This window comes from Hemitrygon akajei, chromosome 2 (assembly GCF_048418815.1).
Source record: "Hemitrygon akajei chromosome 2, sHemAka1.3, whole genome shotgun sequence".
Lineage (NCBI taxonomy): Eukaryota > Metazoa > Chordata > Chondrichthyes > Myliobatiformes > Dasyatidae > Hemitrygon > Hemitrygon akajei.
Genome location: NC_133125.1, coordinates 22,733,606 through 22,756,316, shown reverse-complemented (window position 1 = coordinate 22,756,316; position 22,711 = coordinate 22,733,606). Strand labels below are relative to the sequence as shown.

Sequence of the window (22,711 nt, the reverse complement as noted above, 5' to 3'; positions counted from 1 at the left end):
AGCACATCTTTCCCTCGGTGCACCATATTTCCCCACTGATGTCTGGGTGGACATAGTCAAAGTGGTGATCTTAAGGCTCTAGCTCTTTGAGGCTTCAGTGAAGAGAGGTTTCACTCAGCGAAAACAAAGGAGAGAAAAGCTCAAGTTTTTCCTTCTCTTCTTTATATCTGCCCAGCTAGCTAGAGATGGCAGGCAGGATAGTGCAATTCTCCTCTTGTGGGATGCAGGAAGGCAGGGAGACTCCAATATCCCTGACAACTACAACTGCGAGAAGTGCATCCAGCTACAGCTTCTAACAAAACACGTTAAGGAGCTGGAACTGGATAAACTCTGGATTATTTGAGAGGCTGAAGAGGTGATAGATAGGACATATAGAGAGTTAGTTACACCTGAGGTGCAGGACACAGTAAACTGGGTGACAGCCACGAAAATGAAAGGGGTTGAGGAGCCAGTGCAAAGTACCCCTGTGGCCATCCCCCTCAACAACAGGTATATCACTTGCATACTGTTGGGGGGATGACCTAACAGAGGAAGGTCACAGTGGTAGAGTCTCTGGCAATGAGTCTGTCTCTGTGACTCAGACAGGAGGGGGGAAGAAGAGACATGCTGTGGTGAGAGAGGATTCATTAAAAAGAGGTGCAGACAGAAGGTTCTGTGGGCGAGAACAAGATCCCGGATGGTATGTTGCCTTTCGGGTGCCAGGGTCTGGGATATCTCAGATGGAGTCCTTGGGATTCTTCAGTGGGAGGGTGAGCAGCCAGAAGTCGCAGTCCATGTGGGTACCAATGACATGGGTAGGATGAGTGGCAAGGTTCTGCATAGGGAATTCAGGGAGTTAGGTGCTAAGTTAAAGGGCAGGACCTCCAGGGTTGTGATCTCAGGATTGCTACTCGTGCCATGTGCTAGTAAGGCTAGAACTAGGAAGATTATGCAATTTAATACATGGCAAAGGAGTTGGTGTAGGAGGGAGGGCATAAGGTTTTTGGATCATTGGGCTCTTCCAGGGAAGGTGGGTCCTGTACAGATGGGATGGTTTGCACTTGAGCTGGGGGGAGGCCAATATCCTAGCAGGAAGCTTTGTTAATGCTGCACAGTGGGGTATAAACTGGAGTTGCAGGGGGTTGGGAACCAGAGTGCCAGAACAGTTCGTGGAGAGGTTGTGGAGGCAGATGTTGGTAAGACCTCAGACAAAGTTAGAAATCAAAAGGTTGAGTATGGTGTGACAAAATCGATAAGAGTGAATGCAGGACTGAAGGTACCTGAATGTGTGCAGTATATGGAATAAGGTAGATGAACTTGCAGCGCAGTTGCAGATTGGCAGGTATGATGTTGTAGGCATCACTGAATCATGGCTGAAAGATTATAGCTGGGAGCTTAATGTCCAAGGATACACATTGTATTCGAAGGACAGGCAGGAAGGCAGAGGGGGCAGCGTTGCTCTGTTGGTAAAAAAATGAAATCAAATCATTAGACACAGGTGACATAGGGTTGAAAGATGTTGAATCATTGTGGTTAGAGCTAAGGAACTGCAAGGGTAAAAAGACCCTGATGGGAGTTGTATACAGACCCCAAAACAGCAGTAAGGATGTGCGTACAAATTACAACGGGAGGTAGAAAATGCACGCCGAGAGGGCAATGTTACAATGCTCATGGGGGATTTCTATACACAGCTAGATTGGGAAAATCAGGTTGGTGCTGGATTACAGGAAGGGGGAATTTCTAGAGTGCCTATGAGATGGCTTTTTAGAGCAGCTCGTGGTTGAGCCCACTCTAGGATCAGCTATTCTGGATTGGGTGTTGAGCAATGAACCAGAGCTGATATGAGAGCTAAAGGTAAAAGAACCCTGAGTGGCAAGTGATCATAATATGATTGAGTTCACTCTGGAATTTGAGAAGGAGAAGCTAAAGTCAGATGTATCCATATTACAGTGGAGTAAAGGGAATTACAGATGCACGAGAGAGGAGTTGGCCAGAATTGATTGGAAAAGAGCACTGGCAGGGATGGCAGCGAGCAGCAATGGCTGGAACTTCTGGAAGCAATTTGGAAGGCACGGGATATATACATCCCAAAGAAGAAGAAGTATTCTAAAGGAAAGATGACACAACCGTGGCTAACAAGAGAAATCAAAGCCAACATAAAAGCCAAAGGGAGGACATATAATAGAACAAAGATTGGTGGGATGTTAGAGGATTGGGAAGTTTTAAAAAACCAACAGGCCACTAAAAAAAGTTATTAATAAGGTAAAGATGGAATACAAAAATAAGCTAGCCAATAGTATTAAGGAGAATACCAAAAGTTTTTTCAGATACATAATGTGTAAAAGAGAGGTGAGAGTGCATATCGGACCACTGGAAAATGATGCTGGAGAGGTAGTAATGGGGGACAATGAAGTAGATGAACTGAATAAGTATTTTGCATCAGTCTTCACTGTGGCAGTTATTTGCAGTATGGTGGAAGTTGCAGGTGTCGGGGGCACAAAGTGTATGAAGTTACCATTATTAGAGAGAAGGTTCTTGGGAAGCTGAAAGGTCTTAAGGTAGAATAGTCACCTAGACCAGATGGTGTACACCCCAGGGTTCCGAAAGGGGTGGCTAAAGAGATCATGGAGGCATTAGTAATGATCTTTCAAAAATCACCAGATTCTGGATTGGTTCCAGAAAACTGGAAAATTGCAAATGTCATTCCACTCTTCAAGAAGGAAGAGAGACAGAATTAAGGAAACTATAGGCCAATTAGTCTGACCTCAGTGGTTGGGAAGATGTTGGAGTCGATTATTAAGGATGAGTTCTCAGGGTATTTGGAGGTGCATGATAAAATGAGCTGAAGGAAAAATCTTGCCTGACAAATCTGTTGGAATTCTTTGAAGAAGTAACAAGCAGGATAGACAAAGAAGAATTGGTTGCTGTTGTGTACATGGATTTTCAGAAGGCCTTTGACAGGGTGCCACACATGAGGCTGCTTATCAAGCTATGAACCCATGATATTACAGGAAAGATTCTAGCATGGATAAAGCAGTGGCTGATTGGCAGGAGACAAAGAGTGGAAATAAAGGGAGCCTTTTCTGACTGGCTGTCGGTGACTAGTAGTGTTCCACGGTGGTCTGTGTTGGGACTGAATCTTTTTACGTTATATGTCAATGATTTGGATGATGGAATTGAAGGCTTTGTTGCAAAGTTTGCAGATGATATGAAGATAGGTGGAGGGGCAGTCAGTTTACAGAAGGACTTAGACAGATTAGGAAAATAAGCAAAGAAATGGCAGATGGAATACAGTGTCAGGAAATGTATGGTCATGAAATGAAAGGGTTCTGTATTTTCTAAATGGAGAGAAAATACAAAAATCTGAGGTGCAAAGGAATTTGGGAGTCCTTGTGCAGGATTCCCTAAAGGTTAATTTGGAGTTTGCGTCTGTGTGTGAAGATGTTAGCATTCATTTCAAGAAGACTGGAATATAAAAGCAAGGATGTGATGTTGAAACTTTGTAAAGCACTGGTGAGGACTCACTTGGAGTATTTTGAGCAGGTTTGGGTGCCTTATCTTAGAAAGGATGTGCTGAAACTGGAGAGGGTTCAAAGGAGGTTTATGAAAATGATTCCAAGATTGAATAGCTTGTCAGATAAAAAGCATCTGATGGCTTTGGGCCTGTATTCACTAGAATTCAGTTGAATGAGGGATGACCTCATTGAAAACTATCAAATGGTGAAAGGCCTTGATGGAGTAGATTTGGAGGGGACTTTTCCAATGTGGGAGAGTCTAAGGCCAAAGGATACAGTCTCAGAATAGAGGGGTGTCCTTTCAGAACAGACATGAAGAAGAATTTCTTTAGCCAGCAAGTGGTGAATCTGTGGAATTCTTTGCCACAGACAGCTGTGGAAGCCAAGTCTTTATGTATATTTAAGGCAGATGTTGATACATTTTTGATTGTTCGGGGCATGAAGGGATACATGGAGAAGACAGGAGACTGGGGCTGAGAGGAAAATTGGATCAGCCCTGATGAAATGGTGGAGCAGACTCGATGGACCAAATGGCCAAATTCTGCTCCTTTACCTTATGGTCTCATAGTCTGATCAAAATCTGAATTGTGTTCTCTGCAGAAGCAGTATTCCATGGAACAGGACCCTGTTTCACTCTCCATACATTTCATCTTGCTTCTGAGCAATGTAAATCAGAAAGATAACCTCCTTCAGGTAGAGTATTATGGCTGCAAATTCATTAAACACATTCAAATGATATAGATTGTGCTTTGGACTTGGTGAAATGAATTATGATATGGATTAGGCAGGAGAGGAGAGTTTAGGCCTGTTCTATTGAATGATGAAACAGGCTCATGGCTGTTCTTTTCTTATTGTCTGTTCTTCAGTGATTTCTTTATGCCTTAGGTATAGGATCCAACAATAGATAACCAGTGCAGTATATGGTTTCATTATTTTACAAGTTCTCTTTCCAGTAGCAATATAAATTTCATAATCTAGTTCATGATATCAATGACAACTTTTCAATGACTTGGCATGTTAATTCTTGCGTCTTTTTCGTGCCTCTTCCAACTCTGCCCTAAACAGTTTCAAGCTGTCATTTCAAAGTCAAAGTCCGTGGTTGTGAGTTTCATTTGCTGTTAGACATAAGCTGTTGCTAACTTACAGAATTGAAAATTAATGGATATGTAATTTTGGATCTCTGCCAAGCATATAAATTTGAATATTTCCACTGGGCAAAAAAAAGAGCAGAAGAAAGTTAAGGTGAGGCCTGAGTACAATGGGCTCAGTATTCCCAGTCAGGAGCTGGAGGAAATTCAGGGTTAACAATATTTGATGTCAGACAAGTGCTCAAGTATCAATGAGACTGTCAAAGGATTGTCAGAGATGTTAAAGAAGTAGAACTGGTTTCATTGGCGTTCATGTCAAACTAGATCCTCATGTACATCATGCTATAAAGACACAATAAGTCAATCAGAGACTGGAGAAATTAAATACAGACCCTTGGGGAACACTGGAGGTGAAAATATGAGAACAGAAAGAGAGGTTCTGGCTGTGTAAACAGGTAGCATGAAATATCTACCTTTGAGAAAGGACTGGATGTATTGAATGATATGTATGATTTATGGGCATTGAGGATATCTGACACAATAGTTGAAACTACTTTGATGCTGTGAGGGGTTAGTTTCTTAACACCAGATTGAAGAGATTAAAATAAGGATTCTGAGGGAAAAAAATCAACATTTATTTAGGAGCTAATGATGTACTTGGGGACCTTAAAAAAGGGAAGTTCTGGATGAACAGTTGTTTGGTGTGAGCAGAGAGCCATGGGTGTCCCTGAATGGATGGGTTTTTAAGAAGCATTGGAAGAAAAGTTGATAGTACCATGGGCAAGGGAACTATTGTTTGTACTGAGGGCAGAAAGAAAAAGTTCATGGTCAGGAGCTCAAAGAAAAGTAGTATCAGGAGATTCAAATGAATGGACTTGGGCCTTATTTGTAAGATAATTTAGAAGTTTGTATGAAACTTATGAAAGACAGATGGAATTTCAAAGGAGAAATGATGGAGGATTGGGGTAAGTGTAGGAGATAAGTTTGGTGTTGAATAATATTAAGGGTCTTTATATGATGCAGAAGATATGGAGTTAGAGGGTTAGCCTGCCTTTATTCAGGGTGTTGCAGGTGGAAATGGCCACAATCATTCTGAGATTGTTACTGGAGGAATGAAATTAATGGTAAAGCTGCAGTTTGTGCCACATTCCAGGGGCAATTGTTTCAGTCTTCCAGCAATGCTCCCTTCTCACTTCTGCCATCAGGAAGAAGGTACAGGAGGCTCAGGACTCACACTACCAGGTTCAGGAACAGTTATTACCCCCTCAGCCATCAGTTTCTTGAACCAGTGGGGATAACTTCACTTGCCCCATCACTGAAATGTTCTCACAACCTATTGGCTCACTTTCAAGGATTCTTCATCTCATGCTCTTGATATTTAATGCTTACTTATTTATTATCATTTTTATTTTTTTCTCTTTTGTATTTGCACGTTTTGTTGTCTTTTGCACTTTGAGTGCTTGTCCGCCCTGTTGTGTGCAGCGGTGAATTGATTCTTGGATTTACTGAATATGCACGCAAGAAAACAAATCTCAGCGTTGTATATGGTGATGTATATGTACTTTGATAATAAATTTACTTTGGATTTTGAAAGAATAATAAAAATTTCAGCTCTTTCAAGTATATTGAAACATAGAAAATAGGTGCAGGAGTAGGCCATTTGGCCCTTCGAGCCTGCACCGCCATTCAGTATGATCATGGCTGATCATCCAACTCAGAACCCTGTACCTGCTTTCTCTCCATACCCCCTGATCCCTTTCGCCACAAGGGCCATATCTAACTTCATCTTAAATATAGCCAATGAACCGGCCTCAACTGTTTCCTGTGGCAGGGAATTCCAGATATATATTGAGAAAGCAAGATGACAGCACAGATTCTGTAGAAATGTCACCTGACATGGAGTTGAGCTAGAGCAGCTTATGATCAGTGCATGTATGAAAGCCTTTGAAAGAAAAGGAACCAGTAATAAATTCTAAAGGATCTCCTTCAGTTAAGGTCTGAGTCTGAACTTACCAATGATAACAAAGGAGGACCCTAGATGAAGGCCTCAAACTCCAGACTCTCTAAAGACGGGTCTCCAAATACTAGGCCTCAAACTCTGGACTCGTTGACTCGTGTATCTAGGGACCCTCGTGTCTGCTGCCTGCATGGAACTCTGATCCCGGAACCCACTGACAACTCCCTGACTTGTGGGGGGGGGGGGGTGGGGTGGGGTGGGGGAGTGTGGCACTAGTTCTTGACCTTGCTGGTCTGCTGGCCTGACATCTGACCATAAAAGTCTTTCATCACATGTCCATGTTGCTGGCCTTTGGGCCTTCGAGCACAGAACAAAGGCCTAGTCTCTGACCTGACCTCCAAATCCCACACATCCTCATCCGTGAATCCTAACCTGACCCCTAATTCCACCCTCTGCCCCCAATACCATCCCTACAAACCCTAAAAATCAACTAAGTCTGAGCCACGACCTCAATGGAGATGACACCATCTTGACTGGAGCACTGCCATCCAGTTATCTGGCAACTCTTCTTTTGTTGGAGAACATTAATTCATGGAGAGGGGATGAGGATTGATTGAATAAGATCCTGGACTCACTCGTATTTATAAGACTGTGAAATGCAAATTCTGAGAGGATTTATCAAGTGGATGCTGTTTGGGAGCAAAGATTCAGAATGAGAAGTCAGCCACTTGAGACCAAGATAGGGAGAAATATCATTGTTAAAATGTTTATAAATCTTTTGAATTCTCTACCTCAGAAAGCTGTTGAAATCAATTGGTTTATGGAATTTTAAGAAATTAAAAATATGGGAATGAAGCAGGAAAGACTTTCCAGGCCTGATGAAGGGCCTCAGCCCGAAACATTGACTGTTTATTCATTTTCATATACATTGCCTGACTTGTTGTGTTCCTCCAGCACTTTGTGTGTGTTGAAGAAGATGTAAGATCAGCTATGATCTTAATGAATGATGGAATAATAGAGCATACTTCTGCTCCTATTTTCTACAAATCTTTTCAAAGCCTCTTCTATTTCTCCTCTTTGCTTACTTTGCATTACCAGACCTTTTAGGTGCTCACCTTGTGCAGTGGAGTTACTTATTGTACCAAACCATCTATTTCTGAAAGATGAAAGAAGTTTACCTCATAAATTTCTTGGCTCTACTCTTCAAGAGCAATTTAAATTTTGCATACTGTAATTACCTCCATCATTAAGGGTTAACAACATTGCTGAAATTTTTATTACCTTAGAGTTTCCAATTGCTTTAACAAGCTCAAGCTTGGTCATCGTGTTACAAATGCTCCTGGCATTCATACAGATGCATCTGATATAGTTAAGGTAATCCTTCCTAACATTCCATTCTTAATTGATCTTTCTGCTTTGGATGCCAAATCTAATTTCCTTTCAATTTGATGTGCTTTGTTTGCCACCACCACTCCACCCTATCCCCAAAAGGAGCTGAGTTAGAAGGAGCCCCACAGAAGTGCTCATTTTGCATGCATACACATGCAAATAGGAACACTCACCAGTCCTCCTGATCTGTGGAAATTATGGGCTATAGTGACTTTCCAACCAATAGTTAAGCATGTCACTCCAGGTTTGTGTGAATCAATAACTCAGCGCTGTAAGTTGTTCTGTCAGCCGGTCATTCTTATTTCAGACTTCTGGTTTGATAGTTGGATCTTAAAGGAACTTTCCTTGCAGGGAATTATAAATTACTTAAAATAACAGTCTGAGTCCCAGCGACTCAGAGTTACAACTTCTGTCTCTAAGACTACCAAGATCAGGAAAACGGTTGGAAAGAAGTAATACACCCAAGGACCCACTCCAGCAAGCTATACAGTGACTGAAACTGTTCGCTCGAACACCTTTGTGGACGAGTTGGCAATGCTTTCCTCAGCTGGGAAAAAGTATGGAATAGGGTCTCTGCTCATCAGATTCAAAGTCATTGATAGTACAGTGGCAGTAGTAGCAGGTGTGTATCATTCAAAAGGCACTGTTTTAAGTGAACAAACTTATGCCACAGTATTAGCCAAGAATGCTGAATAGGTCTGTCTCTCTGATTGTCTATGTGTCTGTTTTCAATATCTGATACTTTTCATTGTTGAACATTAGTAACTCTAGATATTTTTCAATTCTAAGCATATTTCCTACAGATAAAAATGTGAATGACCTGCCATTATAAGCTATATTTTCAGATTTTTAAAAACCAAATTTGGAATATATGTTATATAACCTTTTCAAATGCATATGAATAGGTCTTTAAATGACTATTTTTAAAATCCAGACATCAAATTAATTCAAAGTTTCGATGTGCATCTGCATATAATTTAAACATTGGAATGTTGAAATTATGAACTCATGATTTATGGCAGTGGTTCCTCATTTAGAAAGGTTTGTTACTAAGTACAGTCAATGATATCATCTGTGTATTGAGGGAGAGAAATGCTTTTAGATGGTTGCTAGGGTTTGTGTTGTAATAACCACCTTGAAAAGCATTTGAGCCATTAAAGCAGAGCTCTCAGCTTGACAGGTCAAAATGATGCAGTGTGATTGTTAAGGCTGCAGCCTTGTCAGAATTTTGTGCCTAGGGATCAGGGACATTTACAAGTAAAATGCAACCTCTCAAAGGCTTGCCATGGACACCAGGCGATTTAACAAAATATGTCGCTCACAGAGAAACGATGCTTGGGTAGTTGCCAGTGGGAAGGTCAGAGAGGTCCAGAGGTTGAATTGAATTCTGTCTCAAAGGTCAATGTAAAACTAAAGTACTGTGTAATAAAACTCTAACATGGAATTTTGTTGCAAGCAATTTCTATTACACATTCATTATTAATGAATGTTTAAAGATTTTTTTCATCCACTGCACAGAAAGTAAAACTTCCCACACATTTTCGAACACATTAAAAGATCATGCAGTTTAAAACTGTTCATGAAACTGGATCACACTTTTATTTGGATGAATGCCATTCATCAATACTTCATTCAAACCGCAGCTGCAAATTACCAATTGGACAGAATTTATTGATGATCTACAATTAAATTGTCCATTGGGAACTGAATTTCTCTTTTATTGATGGATGTGGAGAGGCAGCTGTGAAATGAATTGATTTGAATCTCCAAGTGTAAATCGCCTCTTTCCTTTCTGCCCCCTTTTCTGTTTTGGACAAACCATGACATTTTAGCAGGATGGGCATGCTGAACTGAACTGTAAATGCAATTTATGTAAAGGCAAAAGATTAAAGTAACTTCCAATTATTTTGACGTTATCACATTAACATGACATTTCTGTTAGCACACAGGATGCTGTACTAAGTCTGACAGAAGCCAACTCCAAAACAAATGCTCCTTCAGAGGACACTTGAATACACCATAGACAACAATGTTGATCCCTGAACAATGTGACAAAGCACACAATCAATGTTTTGAATAGTGGCACATATCGAAATAAGGCAGGTGAAGATTCCATCTTCAGTGAAATTAATCTATGATAAATTTGGGAATTTCCTAATTCTTACTTTGAAAGACAGACACAGATTAGGAAAAAGGTTAAAACCATTACACTCAATTAAAAATAAAATTAATTGACAAGGGTTTTTGAGTGTTCAGGTATATAAAATCTGAAAATATCTTCTAATATAATTAATGACATTTCAGCATTTGTTTTAACTCTGAAATAGAAACATATGAAATCTAATTAAACTGCTCTGGAGGCAGTTTAGTGATAAAACATGCTGAAACACTAAACATGATAACATGGCTAATATACTGTAGGGTAAAAATATAATAAAACAACAAAGTGACATTTCTGCCTTTTAAGTATAATGGTAGGTTTGAGATCCACTTTAATCCATGTTAAAAAAATCAATTTACAACCTATTTCCAGGGAGATTTTTTTTACTTTTACACAGAAAGTCCGGGGTCAAGTTCCACTCAGAGGTTCAAGCACATAAACTAGGTGGACACTCAAGTATATTGCTAAGAGAGCAGTGATTTGTTGGAGATGCCATTTATCAGCCTGGATGTTAAACAGAAGGCCTGCCTATCCATTCAGACATACATAAAAGATCCCAGGGCATAAGATGAGAAAACTTCCACTATTCTGGCTAGCAATTCCCCTTCTTAAAGGGGTAAGTGGTGAAATAATCACATTTACCATTGGGATTTTGCTACCATGTTCTAAAAATAACAGGGAGTACACTTGATCTTTTTAATTAAAGGTGAAATATTTGAGGTTTTTTTCATGACTTGTGAGGAACTGAATAAATGGAAACACTTTCTTTTTTTAATCTTATTCCAGTAATGGATGTCACAAAGTAATGTGACAATAAATTTTTCTTATTTAAAGCAAATATTGGGATAGAGCCTGCCATTGTGCTACATGATTTAAAGATGAGTACTCATTCAGTTACCTGAACTGTAATAAAGTCATATTATATTTGTCTTCTTGTTACATGCTGTACTCTATTTTGTACATGCAGTATAGCAGTAGGTTAAAAATAGATTATTACTGACTATATTGAAATGAATGTTAACATTGATTTTTTAAAAAGCTTGAAAATAAAGAAACAGAAAATGCTGAGAATCTTTCAGTAGCTGAAGACAGAATAAAACAACTCAGTATTTCAAGCACGGCCTTTCAACTGAGCTGAAAGCACAAAGATAATCAAGCATTCTAGATAAATTGAAAGAAAAGCTTACCTAACTTAAAATCCAATTTCACAGAAATAAATGTCTTGAATGGCTTGCAACAGATGGTCCCAGGTGGGGTTGAGAGGGATAATAAATCAGCCACAATCATATGGCGAAGCAGACTCAATGGGCCAAATGGCCTAATTCTGTCCTATGTCTTACGGTAAGACAAAATAAAGCATGGATGAAATAAAAGAATGAATAATTAATGATAGTACAAGTGACAGATAGCTTCTGACACCAAAATTTAGTTCAAATGCTAAGGGTCATTCTTAAGGTTTGCAATGAACTTGGTTGAAAATTTGTAGCTAATATGGGGTTGCCAGTGGTATGACAATGAAAGGAGGGGTTAATATGATAAACTGCAACTAAGATTTCCTTTCCTTTTGCAAAACATCTATTCTCAGCCCTTTTCTTTTTCTCAACTACATGCTATCCTGTAACAATTCGATCTGAATTCATGGCATCAGATTCTACATATAGTGCAGTATATGGCAGTGGAACCAATTATCACACTCTTCAGTACTTCTTTCAATCTCTTTCAGAGGAGCTAAAATTCCTTTCATATACTGTAAACACAGGGAAGATGAAAGCCATCATCTTTTAGTCACAACCTCGATACCCTCATTGTGGATTTCATCACCCTGCTCTTGGATGAATCGGGCTATTTGAGGTGTTGCCACACCAAAGGAAGGATGGGGAGGATGAGAGGCAGAAAAGGTTCACCACTAAGTTGCTTGGGTTAACTATAAGCACAGGCTGGACAGTCTTGGATTGTTTTATCTGGAGTGTCAGTGGTTGAGAAGTGGACAAAGCGATGGGAGGTAGTGATTCTTTTCCCCAGGGTGGATATGTAAACAACTAGCATTTTTCTTGGTGGTGTCGGGCAGGGTGAGAGGGTTGGGGGGTGGGGGGGGGGGGTGGAGAAGAAATGTTACAGATGTGGCAAGTTTTTTTAAAACTTAAGGAATAGTAGGTGACTGAAGTGTGCTGTCAAGGGAAGCAGATATGTCAGTGATATTTAAATAGTTACGTGAATAGGCAGGGGCTGGAGGAATATAGACACTGTGTAGGTGGTTGGAATTAGTATGGATTGGAATGGTAGTCAGCACGACCTCGGGCAAAAGGGCGTCTTTCCTATGTTGTACTGTTCTAAATTCTACTTAAGTAATATTGCCCACATGCCTTTGAAACTTTCATTCATATTCTTTTGTCTTCAGTTATGAAGATCCCAAAGTGCTCTTATTCAGTCTCTTCCCTTTCATAAATCCATCCAAAACGTTACTATTGGACCCGGTTCTCATCCAACGTAACTTAGATCCCGGTGGCATTGTAGTCCATTCTTTAGCAAACCTTGTTTAACCTGTCTGATTTTAACGCGAATACTCACGTGAACCGTCTTCTGCTTTTGAATGGTAAAACTGTCAGGTAACAGGATGTGATTGCCATCAGTTTAAACAAACTGTTTACAAATACAATGTCGTCTCCACCTCGCTATCAGCATTTCAAACACTTTACACATGTCCCGCGTGATTTCGTTCTCTAATACCTTGACATCCATCAGAGCTTTTTCAGGCACTGTTTTCTTAATCAGGCTAGTTTATTATCAGCTGAACACTATTGCCGCTAAGTAAACACTTCAGTTCCTACCTGCAATAAGTGCTTCTTCATTTTTGTTTTGTTTCCAATGACTAGATTTTCTCCTTCAAATGTTTGATTCTCATCAATATTAATAAAGGAAATCTGGGCATCGAATAGTTGGCAAGTTCATCACAAAGCCTGAGAATTGTGTTTTGAATGACCATGGTTTACTATCAGAGTTGTCCTTCGGCTGTCAATGTTTTTGACGCAGTTGGCTAAGTTGTGCGAATTTTTTTTTCTGGATTGAAAAGTATGATGGTGGCAAAGTTTAAATATTTAAAAAATGCCGTTTCACATCAAGCAGAGGTTAATTATTGTTTAGTGGGAGAACCATGAAGATTGAAAGAAACGTTTATAGGTCTGAAGCACGATCATCTTTCCCTTGCGAAAGGCTGTCGTGCAGTTGTCACGTTTGCAAAGTTTGCTGTCATTATCGACCAACAGTATCTTTTGTATGCAATAAACAACCTAGGGGTAATTGATTACTGGTGATAAGCAGTAGCCTTTGTCTAACAAAGACTGCAAGCTCCAAGCTGCCAAGCGGCGCGGGTGCGCGCGCGCCGGTGCCGGGCTCGCGCTCCGTTGCTGCGGGTGAAAGGTGAAGGGTGGCGGCGTCTCCTCGGTTACTGGAGCCGCGCCGGGGTCAAGCGGAGACGCGGTGTGGGCGCAGGAGAGCAGGGGACTGGGAGAGGAACGGAACAACTGAAGCATGTGAAGAGTGGGGGAAAGCGCCGGGGAGACGTCGTTCGGCCGCCGACTGAGCTCCGGGACCGCCGCGGGATGTGGGTCGCCTCGGTGTTTGAAGCCATTGAGAGAAGTGGGAGGTGAGGTCCAGCAGAATGCAAGTTGGCAGGGGCAGGCGAGAGACATTCCCTGCGGTTCACCATCTGGTGTCGTGGGGACAGCGACGGTCGCAGGGCAGGTTAATCTCCCAGAATGTAATTTACAAAAATGATCAGCGATGTTAAATAATGTGTCAGTTTTTGGTTGCTGTAGATGCAAATGTGCTTGCTTCTTGAGGAGCAAACATTCAATTTACCCCTTTGCTATTGTGAAGAGGGGCGTCTGCGGATCGTGACTCGGTCGTAAATTTAGACCATGAGCAATTTAATGTGAAAGTATATCTTAAGAATGGGGAGAAGATTGTGATTTGATTTTGGTCCCTATGATATTCATGAAATCTCTATCATACTTGTGTGTGTGTGTGTGTGGAATTATTTAACTGAAGGCTTCTTTTGTTCTTTCAGATCACCCATCCCATCGTTCCACTGCTAAGAACCAGCTCTCCGAACTTACCTGCTGTCGGGCTTGCTTCTGCAGCGCTCATTTTAAAGGATACAACAGTTTGCATTGTATTTGTTGCGGTTTTCCATCACAAGAGAGAAAAGATATTCTGCACCTGGTGTTTCATGTTACCGATTGGTACGTTTTCTCTTGTTCAGATATGAAGAAGCGACACGGTGCAATGATATCCTCATCAATGCTTGCTTAACTGGACTTTCAACTCGATGTTTTAAAATCGCGGACGTGCAGTGGACTTTATATCAAGTTTCACTCCCATTTCTTCTAGTTTCAATACAGCAATGGGTTGCTTCTGCACGACACAGGAAGAATTCTATTGCGAAGTATTACTTTTGGACGAGACTAAGCTTACCCTAACCGCTCAGCAACAAGGAATAAAAGTAAGTTAACCCTAATACAGTTCTCCTGGCACCTGCTGATTTACTCTGATACAGTAACATTTGTAGTTGGGTTAGTTTATTCTGTTAAATTCTTTCTTAATCTGATTCTGTTTGTAACATTCATTTTCGCTTTACCGGGGTTCAGGAAAATGGCAGGGAATGGTTGACCATCTTTGAACATAGAACATAGAATAGTACAGCGCAGTAAGGCCCTTCGGCCCACAATGATGTGCCGACCCTTAAACCCTGCCTCCCATATATCCCCCCCCCCACTTTAAATTCCTCCATATACCTGTGTAGTGGTCTCTTAAATTTCACTAGTGTATCTGCCTCCACCACAGACTCAGGCGGTGCATTCCATGCACCGCACCAAAATGGCAGAGAATGGGTTGACCATCCTTGTTTGTGTTTTTTATATATGTAATTTATAATATAGACATGTGCACAATTGTTACAGTTTCTGAACCAAGACATAAACCACTTCGTATTGTCTTGCCTTCTGTCACCAAAGGGAATAGATTATGAATAAAACATTTTTTTTGTTAATGATAGTGTTCTTGCAAAGAACGTGAAACCACTGGCTGACTCGTGGGCAGTTAATCATGATCGGTGACTGTATGCAGTATTTCCATTAATTAAAACCTTTTACCTATCGCTCCTTTATATTATATATTTTTAGTAGGTTTATAGATAGTGACAGCTCTGTGTATTAAGGTGATTATTTCTTGCAAGAACATCAAGCTGAAATGATGCAGGGCAACTTGTGCATTTATTTAAAAAGAAGTCACTCTATCCTACAAATGAATCTCAAGTCAGTTTGCATATCAGTACCAGCAGAGTGTAACCAAGTACCCCTAGTGTTAGATATCATCAAGGTAGCTGAGCAGAATATACCACTATGGTAAGTTTGGGTTATGGTGGTGACCTTATTCCATTATCTGTGCTATGACCTGAAAACAGATTTTGTGGTATTCAGTAAAATAGGATTGCTGGTTATAAATTAAAACAACATGACAATTCGTGCCATTATTTTGATTGTGTTTTTTTTTAAAAGCTCAGATCATTTGTTGGATGTATGTGCTGTGGCAAGACTATTTAATATTCATTCCTGATTTCCCTTTGACCCATACAGACCAGTAGTCCCATGGTGCTGTCAGGTTTGTAATCCCAGGATTCTGGCCCAGCAACTGTGCAGGAATGGTGAAATGTTTCTAAATAAGGATGATATGTTTTGTGGAGGGGATTTGGAGATCGTGAGATTTCCATATACATACTGCTGTTGTCCTAGTTGGTAGAGGCTGAATTGTTGGGATGTGTGCTGGAAAAATATTGCATCTTGTTGAAGATTCAGGGTTGCTTAATATAATTTTCAGTACACAAGTGTAAAGGAGGACAAAAATATTGTCACTGCAGATCTGATGCAGCACAAAAGAAACACAATAAGATAAAGAACACAATCATAAAAAAACACAAGAGATGCAAGTACATAAGGTAGCTTGTATACATTGATTGCATGTCCAGAAAGTGACGCCAGGCACAGGAGGGTCTGTACATAAGGGTCTGTACAGTAAGCCTATGGTGCACAGAGTAAGTTTTGATAAAGTTTCAATGAAGCAGGTCACATTTTCCTGGAAGCTGTTGGGCTTTCTTCAAGTTTTTGGAGCAGATGTGACTGAATATGGATAGTATTGTTAGAGATGAGGCCAAGTCTCTCTGTTAGCCAGGTCTCAATGCATATTAACAAATTGCTGCATTATTTGAAGATTCATAAAGGTAATTCATTATCAGAGAGCCCACACTTTTAACCAGGGCCATTAATGAAGCCCTGAAGATGATTGTCCGGGGGCTGAGATGTCATGAAACAATACAACCATCTTCCTCAAAGGAAAGTGTGACAGAATTACCATATATTTTGATTTGTTCACAAATGCTAGGTACCAATTTTGATAACAGTTCAGGACAATATAAAGGAAAGAATCTGAAAATGACACCCCATTCTAATCATTGTGAAATCAGGGTTCTTTTGAGTTGCTGTGATTATTTACATGTTTGGAATGTGCTGTCCTTATTTTACATTCCTTGTGTTCCATGAAACTAAATCTTCATACCACAAAGTACTATTAGTGTGCAGTACAATAAGCACTCTACATTAAAGTGTGAAAGTGCATTTCAAATTTTGGTAGAAATCATTTGAGAATTTAAATAAATTAAAATAATCAATTGAAATGGCCTAGGAATTCTTGTCATTGATTAGAAAGCAGCATGTCCCAAGATTGGTATTGATTTAGCATGTAGTTGGTGTCTCACCTGGTTGAACATGGAAAATCATGTAATATTTTTAATCATTTAATTTGTTGCTATGAAGTACACTTTTGGATTAAGCAGTTAAATTATGAGAAAATACATAAAGCAAAATTGATAACACTGGTATAGTTGCCAGTGTTGTCATAGAAATTCTTTCTGGATTGATATCAGCATAAATTTTATGCTTGTAGGGGATGTTCTCAGATGTTACATGGATCAGAGAATCAGGCATGCAGGTTTGTGCATTTAATTTTAGAGACTGATGATCATACAAATTAAGATGGGCACGGATTGGGTGGAATAGTTGGTGTGCCCAGTTCTTTCATCAATACTTTTGTCAAATATGATTTTGTGTGTGTGTGTGTGTGTGTGTGTGTGTGTGTGTGTGTGTGTGTGTGTGTGTGTGTGTGTGTGTGTGTGTGTGTGTGTGTGTGTGTGTGTGTGTGTGTGTGTGTGTGTGTGTGTGTGTGTGTGTGTGTGTGTGTGTGTGTGTGTGTGTGTGTGTGTGTGTGTGTGTGTGTGTGTGTGTGTGTGTACCCGTAAGTCCTGGTGGATTCTGTACCACAGCATAAGCTTCCTGAATTTAGCCTCAAATTGCTCTTCATTTGTTTAACAGATGAACGATTCTATTATAAGTAGAATTTGTTGTGAGTGTAATTAAGTGTTCATGCACAATGTGATTACCAGTTTGCATCCTGTTTTACAGTGAATTCATCATTAGGGTGGGTTTTGTACAAAGGCTTTTTTTTTTACAAACATGAAAACTCCTGGGGGGGGGGGGCGGCGAATACTTTTTATAGGCTCTGTAGTTTTATTCTAGCATGTTCAACTATCAAAGAAGTCAAGACAGTTCTATGATGTTTGAACAAACGTATTCTAACTATTGTGGTTTAACATGACCCCAATGCTGTCATGATCAGACAGCACAGAAAGGCTCTTAGGCTCGTGTCATCTCTGCCGACCACAATGCCCATCTAAACTAGTCATGCATTTGGCCTGTATAATCTAAACCTTTGCTATCCACATACCTGTACAAATGTCTTTTAACCTTTGTTTTGCCTCATTTAGTTATTCCAAATTTACCCTGTAAGAGTATGATCCATTGATGTTCCCAATAGAAATGGTAGTTCAAGTTTAAGTCTATGTGCTGTGGTGAATCTCCTCAGGTATTTCTTATGGCAAGGCAGTAAAATATTGTTGCATCAAATCAGGAATTTTATTATGAGTACTGCATTGTAAACTGCTAAAGGTTTGTTCAGTGTTCATTGCCTTTCAACAACAGTTACTTCTGGGGAATCAGGCCTGTGGTGGTGAGGTACTCCAAACTCGGTGAAGCAGCAGTAACACATTTGGAGTGCGGGAGGTAGAATTACTTGTACAAAATTTTTATTCAGATTCTTTTATATTTATGCACTGGTTTTGAAGAGAAAATGATCAATACCTGTGGCATTTCGTAAGGTGAATAATTGTGTAAATATAGGGATTGAACACAGCTGTAAGATGAGAATGGAACAGACATAATGAGAACATGTACAGCTCTAGCCAAGTATTAAAAGGGCAGTGAAATGTATATCAGTGACTAACAGAGAGGCAAACAAAAAGGGCATTATATAATTCACAGTTGTTGATGTTAAGATTTGAAAGAACAGCTGATAGTAGGTGAAGCTTGTGGAAGGAGAGTGGTTGGGTATTTAATAGACAATTGCTTCACTGTTTCAAAGGGATGTATAATCTCACAAGGTATAATCTGAAGAAAATGCAGTATTATAATTTGCTGATATCTGAATTTATTACTTTTTTTTCTAGAATTTGTGTTCCCAGAATTGGTTACACTGAGAGAATTAGTGGGATCAAAAACCAGTGGAAAATCAATTCCCTAAAGATTGAATTATTTGTAGGTGTCAGTTCTCCAATTATTGTAATGTTTCTTTTATTGCTGACTGTGGTGGTATAATGGAGGACTTCTGGCAGAGGTCAAAATATTTTCCTGAAGGAGTTACTTAGTTATGAATGGAAAGTGAAGGCTTTATTTCAAATGTTTAAACTTAAAAAAACACGTTTTTATGGAGGTTTTAAAATTACAAAAAAATTAAAAAGTTTTCCTTTATTTACCCACCTTCCAGTAACTGAGTTAACCAATTGAACCCTTGTAATTGGCAAAATAACCAGAGACGTATGAGGAAATAGTTTTCCTTCCCTGTTTAGGATTTGCAGTGCATTACCTAATGAGACAGGATATAAATATTCTATCATTGGCTATGATGGAAATTAAAGAAACCATTTCTTCTCATTTATTTATTTAATTCCCATCTGATGAGTAATGTAGAATAGTTATCTCCTGCTCTATGAGGCAGTACATTCCGTAGTGAAACATGAAAGGAGGATGAAAGTAGGACTATTTTGATTGGTCTTCAACAAAGCTTATACAGACTTGCTGAATAGTTTCCTTTGGTGGTAAAATACAAATGCTGGAAATTCTTAGCAGATGAGACAACATCTGTGGAGTGAGAAACTGAGTTAACATTTCAGATTGATGAACTTTTAGCATTATGCATTTGGTGCCCTTTAGTGTTGTGTCTTTATATGGGATGTGTTTCATAATCTGAAGGCTGAACTGGTGAAATGTGATGTTTGGTCTAGTCTAGTGTACATCTGAAAAAAGTAAGTTGCTGCTCTTTGTCATTCTGATACTTCCATCCTGTAAATATTGCATACTTGCATGGAAAAAAGGCTCTTTTCTACAATATATGTAATTTTTTTTGTGGTTTGGGATGTATAACATTTGACAGTTAAAATTACAAGCAGAAATGGAGATGATTAGAAACAACTTTGAAAGGCTCTGAAAAAGTTTGTGGAAGTTAAGAATCAATCAAAAATAGTTTTGCAATTGTGTTACTGATAGCAACAAGGGAGGCAAACATTCATATTTCACTTTTGGTAGAGCAAAGTCCTTTAGTACAATTTTCCTTTCCACTTATGTTGGAAAATTGTAGAGAATCTCTTTTTTTCAAGGCTCTTAATTGTGTGATTGCATTGACAAATTAGTTTATGACATGTGATTTAGTTTGTTGGGCTTGTGATGCAGTCATCTCTTTGTATTGTCACCTTGAATAACCTCAGTGCACTGACAATGATGGAATGGCAAAAATTAGTGCATTGTTTTTGTTTGCAGAGGGGGGTGGATCATCGAAACAGAGTACAGTAGTGTTAGAATGAACAATGGGTATTATATTTCAAAAGGAAATTATATGCAAGGTATTTAATCTGAAAGGAGGAACATTAAATTACAACTGAGAATCCTAAGGGAATGCTATAAATTAAGCCCTGCACTCTGTCTACATTGGGCTCCCAAGCTTTTGCAAGTATGTCATTTCAACTCCCCATTCCATATTGAACTGTTTTTCCTTGGTCTTGTCCATTGCTGATGAAAGGCCAAATATAAACCGGAAGAACAGCATCTTGTATTCCGTTTGGATAGCTTACAGCCCAATGGTATAAATACTGAATTCTCATATTTCAGGTAACCCACAGCCCTAGTGCTCCCCTCCAACATGCAGTACTCTCTCATCTATGTAGCTTCCTTCTTCCCTTTGTTCACTCCTCCCACCTTCTCCCCACTTGATTCCATTTGCCCATCACCCCCACCCCATCTGGCTCCATCTATCACATATACGCCTCTATCCAACTCACCTCTGCTCAACTGATTCCATCTTCTCATCATCGCCCTTCACATCTAGTTTAGAATCAGGTTTATTATCACTGCCTTTACATAACGTGAAATTTGTTGTTTTGTGATAGTGGTCCAGTGCAAAGGCATAAAAAAGACTATCAATTAAAAAATATAAAATAGTGCAAAACAAAAGGAATAATGAAGCAGTATTTGTCAGTGCATGGTCCTTTCAGAAATCTCATGACAGAGGGGAAGATGCTATTCCTGAATTGTTGGTCGTCAGGCTCTTGTACCACCTCCCTGAAGGATGTAATGAGGTGAGGGCATGACCTTGATGGTGAGGGTTCATAGTCATAGATGCTTTCTTCTTAAAGCACCACCTCTTGAAGATGTCCTCAATGGTGAGGAGGTTTGTGACTATGATGGGGGTGGCTGAGTCTGCAACCCTCTATTGAAGTGATCAGTTTTTATATCCCTGTTGAAAATTGCCTTCCATTAATTCTGTGGCTACATTCAATAGCAATGTGTCTAGCCATTTTATTTGCAGATTTTTTTTCCTTTTGCATAAAATGTTATAGTATTTTAAATTATTTTATTGTAATTCCCTCCCCTTTTTAAAAAAAACTTTATTTTTTCACTATTGGTCATAATATCCCAGGATATCTGGGTTGGCTGTTTGTTTATCGTGGTATAATGGGATAGATGAGGTCAATCCCACATCAAGTTCTATTGCATTCTTCAAGCTAATGTTGACCTGTTGTTACCTGGTATATATAAAGCATTATTACCACTGAATGTTTGATTGTACAGCAGGTTATTAATTAATATGAATTTACTATGATTGAAATTTGGAATGTACATTAGCTTATATGTGATAGAATCGGACTGCTTCCCTTTTGTTTATCTAATTGATTTCAGAAATTGTTTTATTCTTCGGGAGAGGATGAAAGCGATCCATTTAATTGCTTGAGGTGTCTCAGCTGACTTTGCTTGTCTCTTGGCTGGATGTACTCCTATCCATAGACATCATTGTTGGGATTTAGCATGGAAACCATATGACCATGAAAATGTTTTGTAGGAAAAGGTAGTTCTAAAAAATTATGTTACAATTGAGCATTGTGACAACAATTAGCAACAGCTTAGGGATTATTTCAAGGGGAAAATAATTCTAGTTGAAAAAATCTTAACCCCGAAACCAATTAATTTAATTTTCACAGTGACAATGAAGTACATAATCTAACATCCCAGCAACTTCTGTGTGTTGTGATACGAGCCTTAGTCAGGTCCAATATTCTGCTTTCTTTTGTGCACAGAATTTGTTGCACAAACTGACAATGTAATCCAGTGAATTTAACCCCCCCCCCACCACCACAAAATGAAAATTTCTGACATCCATCCTAATTCTATGATTACATAATATACATTTTCTACCATGGTACCTAACTTACCTAATGCAGAAGGCCTATCCACATCCTTTTATTATGATTAATATCTTAACACATAATTCACACCAAAGATCACTGCATTATAATGTTAGTTTATTGCCTATAATAGTTGCAAATAGCAGATCAGTTTTAATTTATGCTCTTTGTTAATAAAGTTATTTAAAATTGTAAGACCTTGTAGACGGAAAAATAGAACTTTAGTTGCTGCAATAAAAATGCAGTATAACTTTAGCAATTAATTTATTATTTTAGTTAATATTGAGTAGTTTGAATTGTGTTAATATCTATTTACTGCTAAAACAAGGTGTCTGCAGACTTAATGAGAAGTGATGTTAACTAGCAAGTAGTGCTGATATTATTATGAAGATGACTTCCAAGCATGAAATGGGATTGAATTGTGTTGTGGAAGATCTGATGACATGGTAAAAGTAAGATTCTGCATTTTCAACTGAGTCATACAATTTGAAACCCTCAAAAATTAATGAAAATCTACATAATACTCAGTGAGACATTTACCAAAATAACTGAGACTTAATTTATTGTTCACTCACCCTTACCAGGGTATAGATTTCCCTGTGAAAATTTATCAGGAGGCCAGACTCGGCTCTCTCTACTGTATTGAGTACAGGCCAAGTGTGACACTTGAGGTAATCTTCAAATGAATATTTCGTATCAATGTTGTCTGTCCTGGGGTCAGCTCAA

General features: G+C 39.2%; 1 protein-coding gene and 1 pseudogene across 11 annotated transcripts in view; one reads left to right on the top strand and one right to left on the bottom strand.

Annotated features, from left to right (window-relative positions):
* Positions 1-7,862, bottom strand: part of LOC140738495 (adenomatous polyposis coli protein-like) — a 31,730-nt pseudogene extending 23,868 nt beyond the window's left edge.
* Positions 7,863-13,315: 5,453 nt separating this feature from the next.
* The window catches only part of epb41l4a (erythrocyte membrane protein band 4.1 like 4A), a 217,131-nt gene continuing 207,735 nt past the window's right edge, over positions 13,316-22,711 (top strand). For 5 of the 11 annotated variants that reach the window (XM_073068515.1, XM_073068506.1, XM_073068496.1 and 2 more), the window contains exons 1-3: positions 14,156-14,330; positions 14,479-14,590; positions 17,086-17,130. In XM_073068515.1, coding sequence (XP_072924616.1) covers positions 14,492-14,590; positions 17,086-17,130 — 144 coding nt within the window. In that variant the 5' untranslated portion in view covers positions 14,156-14,330; positions 14,479-14,491. Of the gene's footprint in view, positions 13,383-13,512; positions 13,733-13,828; positions 13,847-14,155; positions 14,591-17,085; positions 17,131-22,711 lie in introns of those variants that run through there. The other 6 variants (XM_073068487.1, XM_073068463.1, XM_073068542.1 and 3 more) reach the window with 5 other exon arrangements.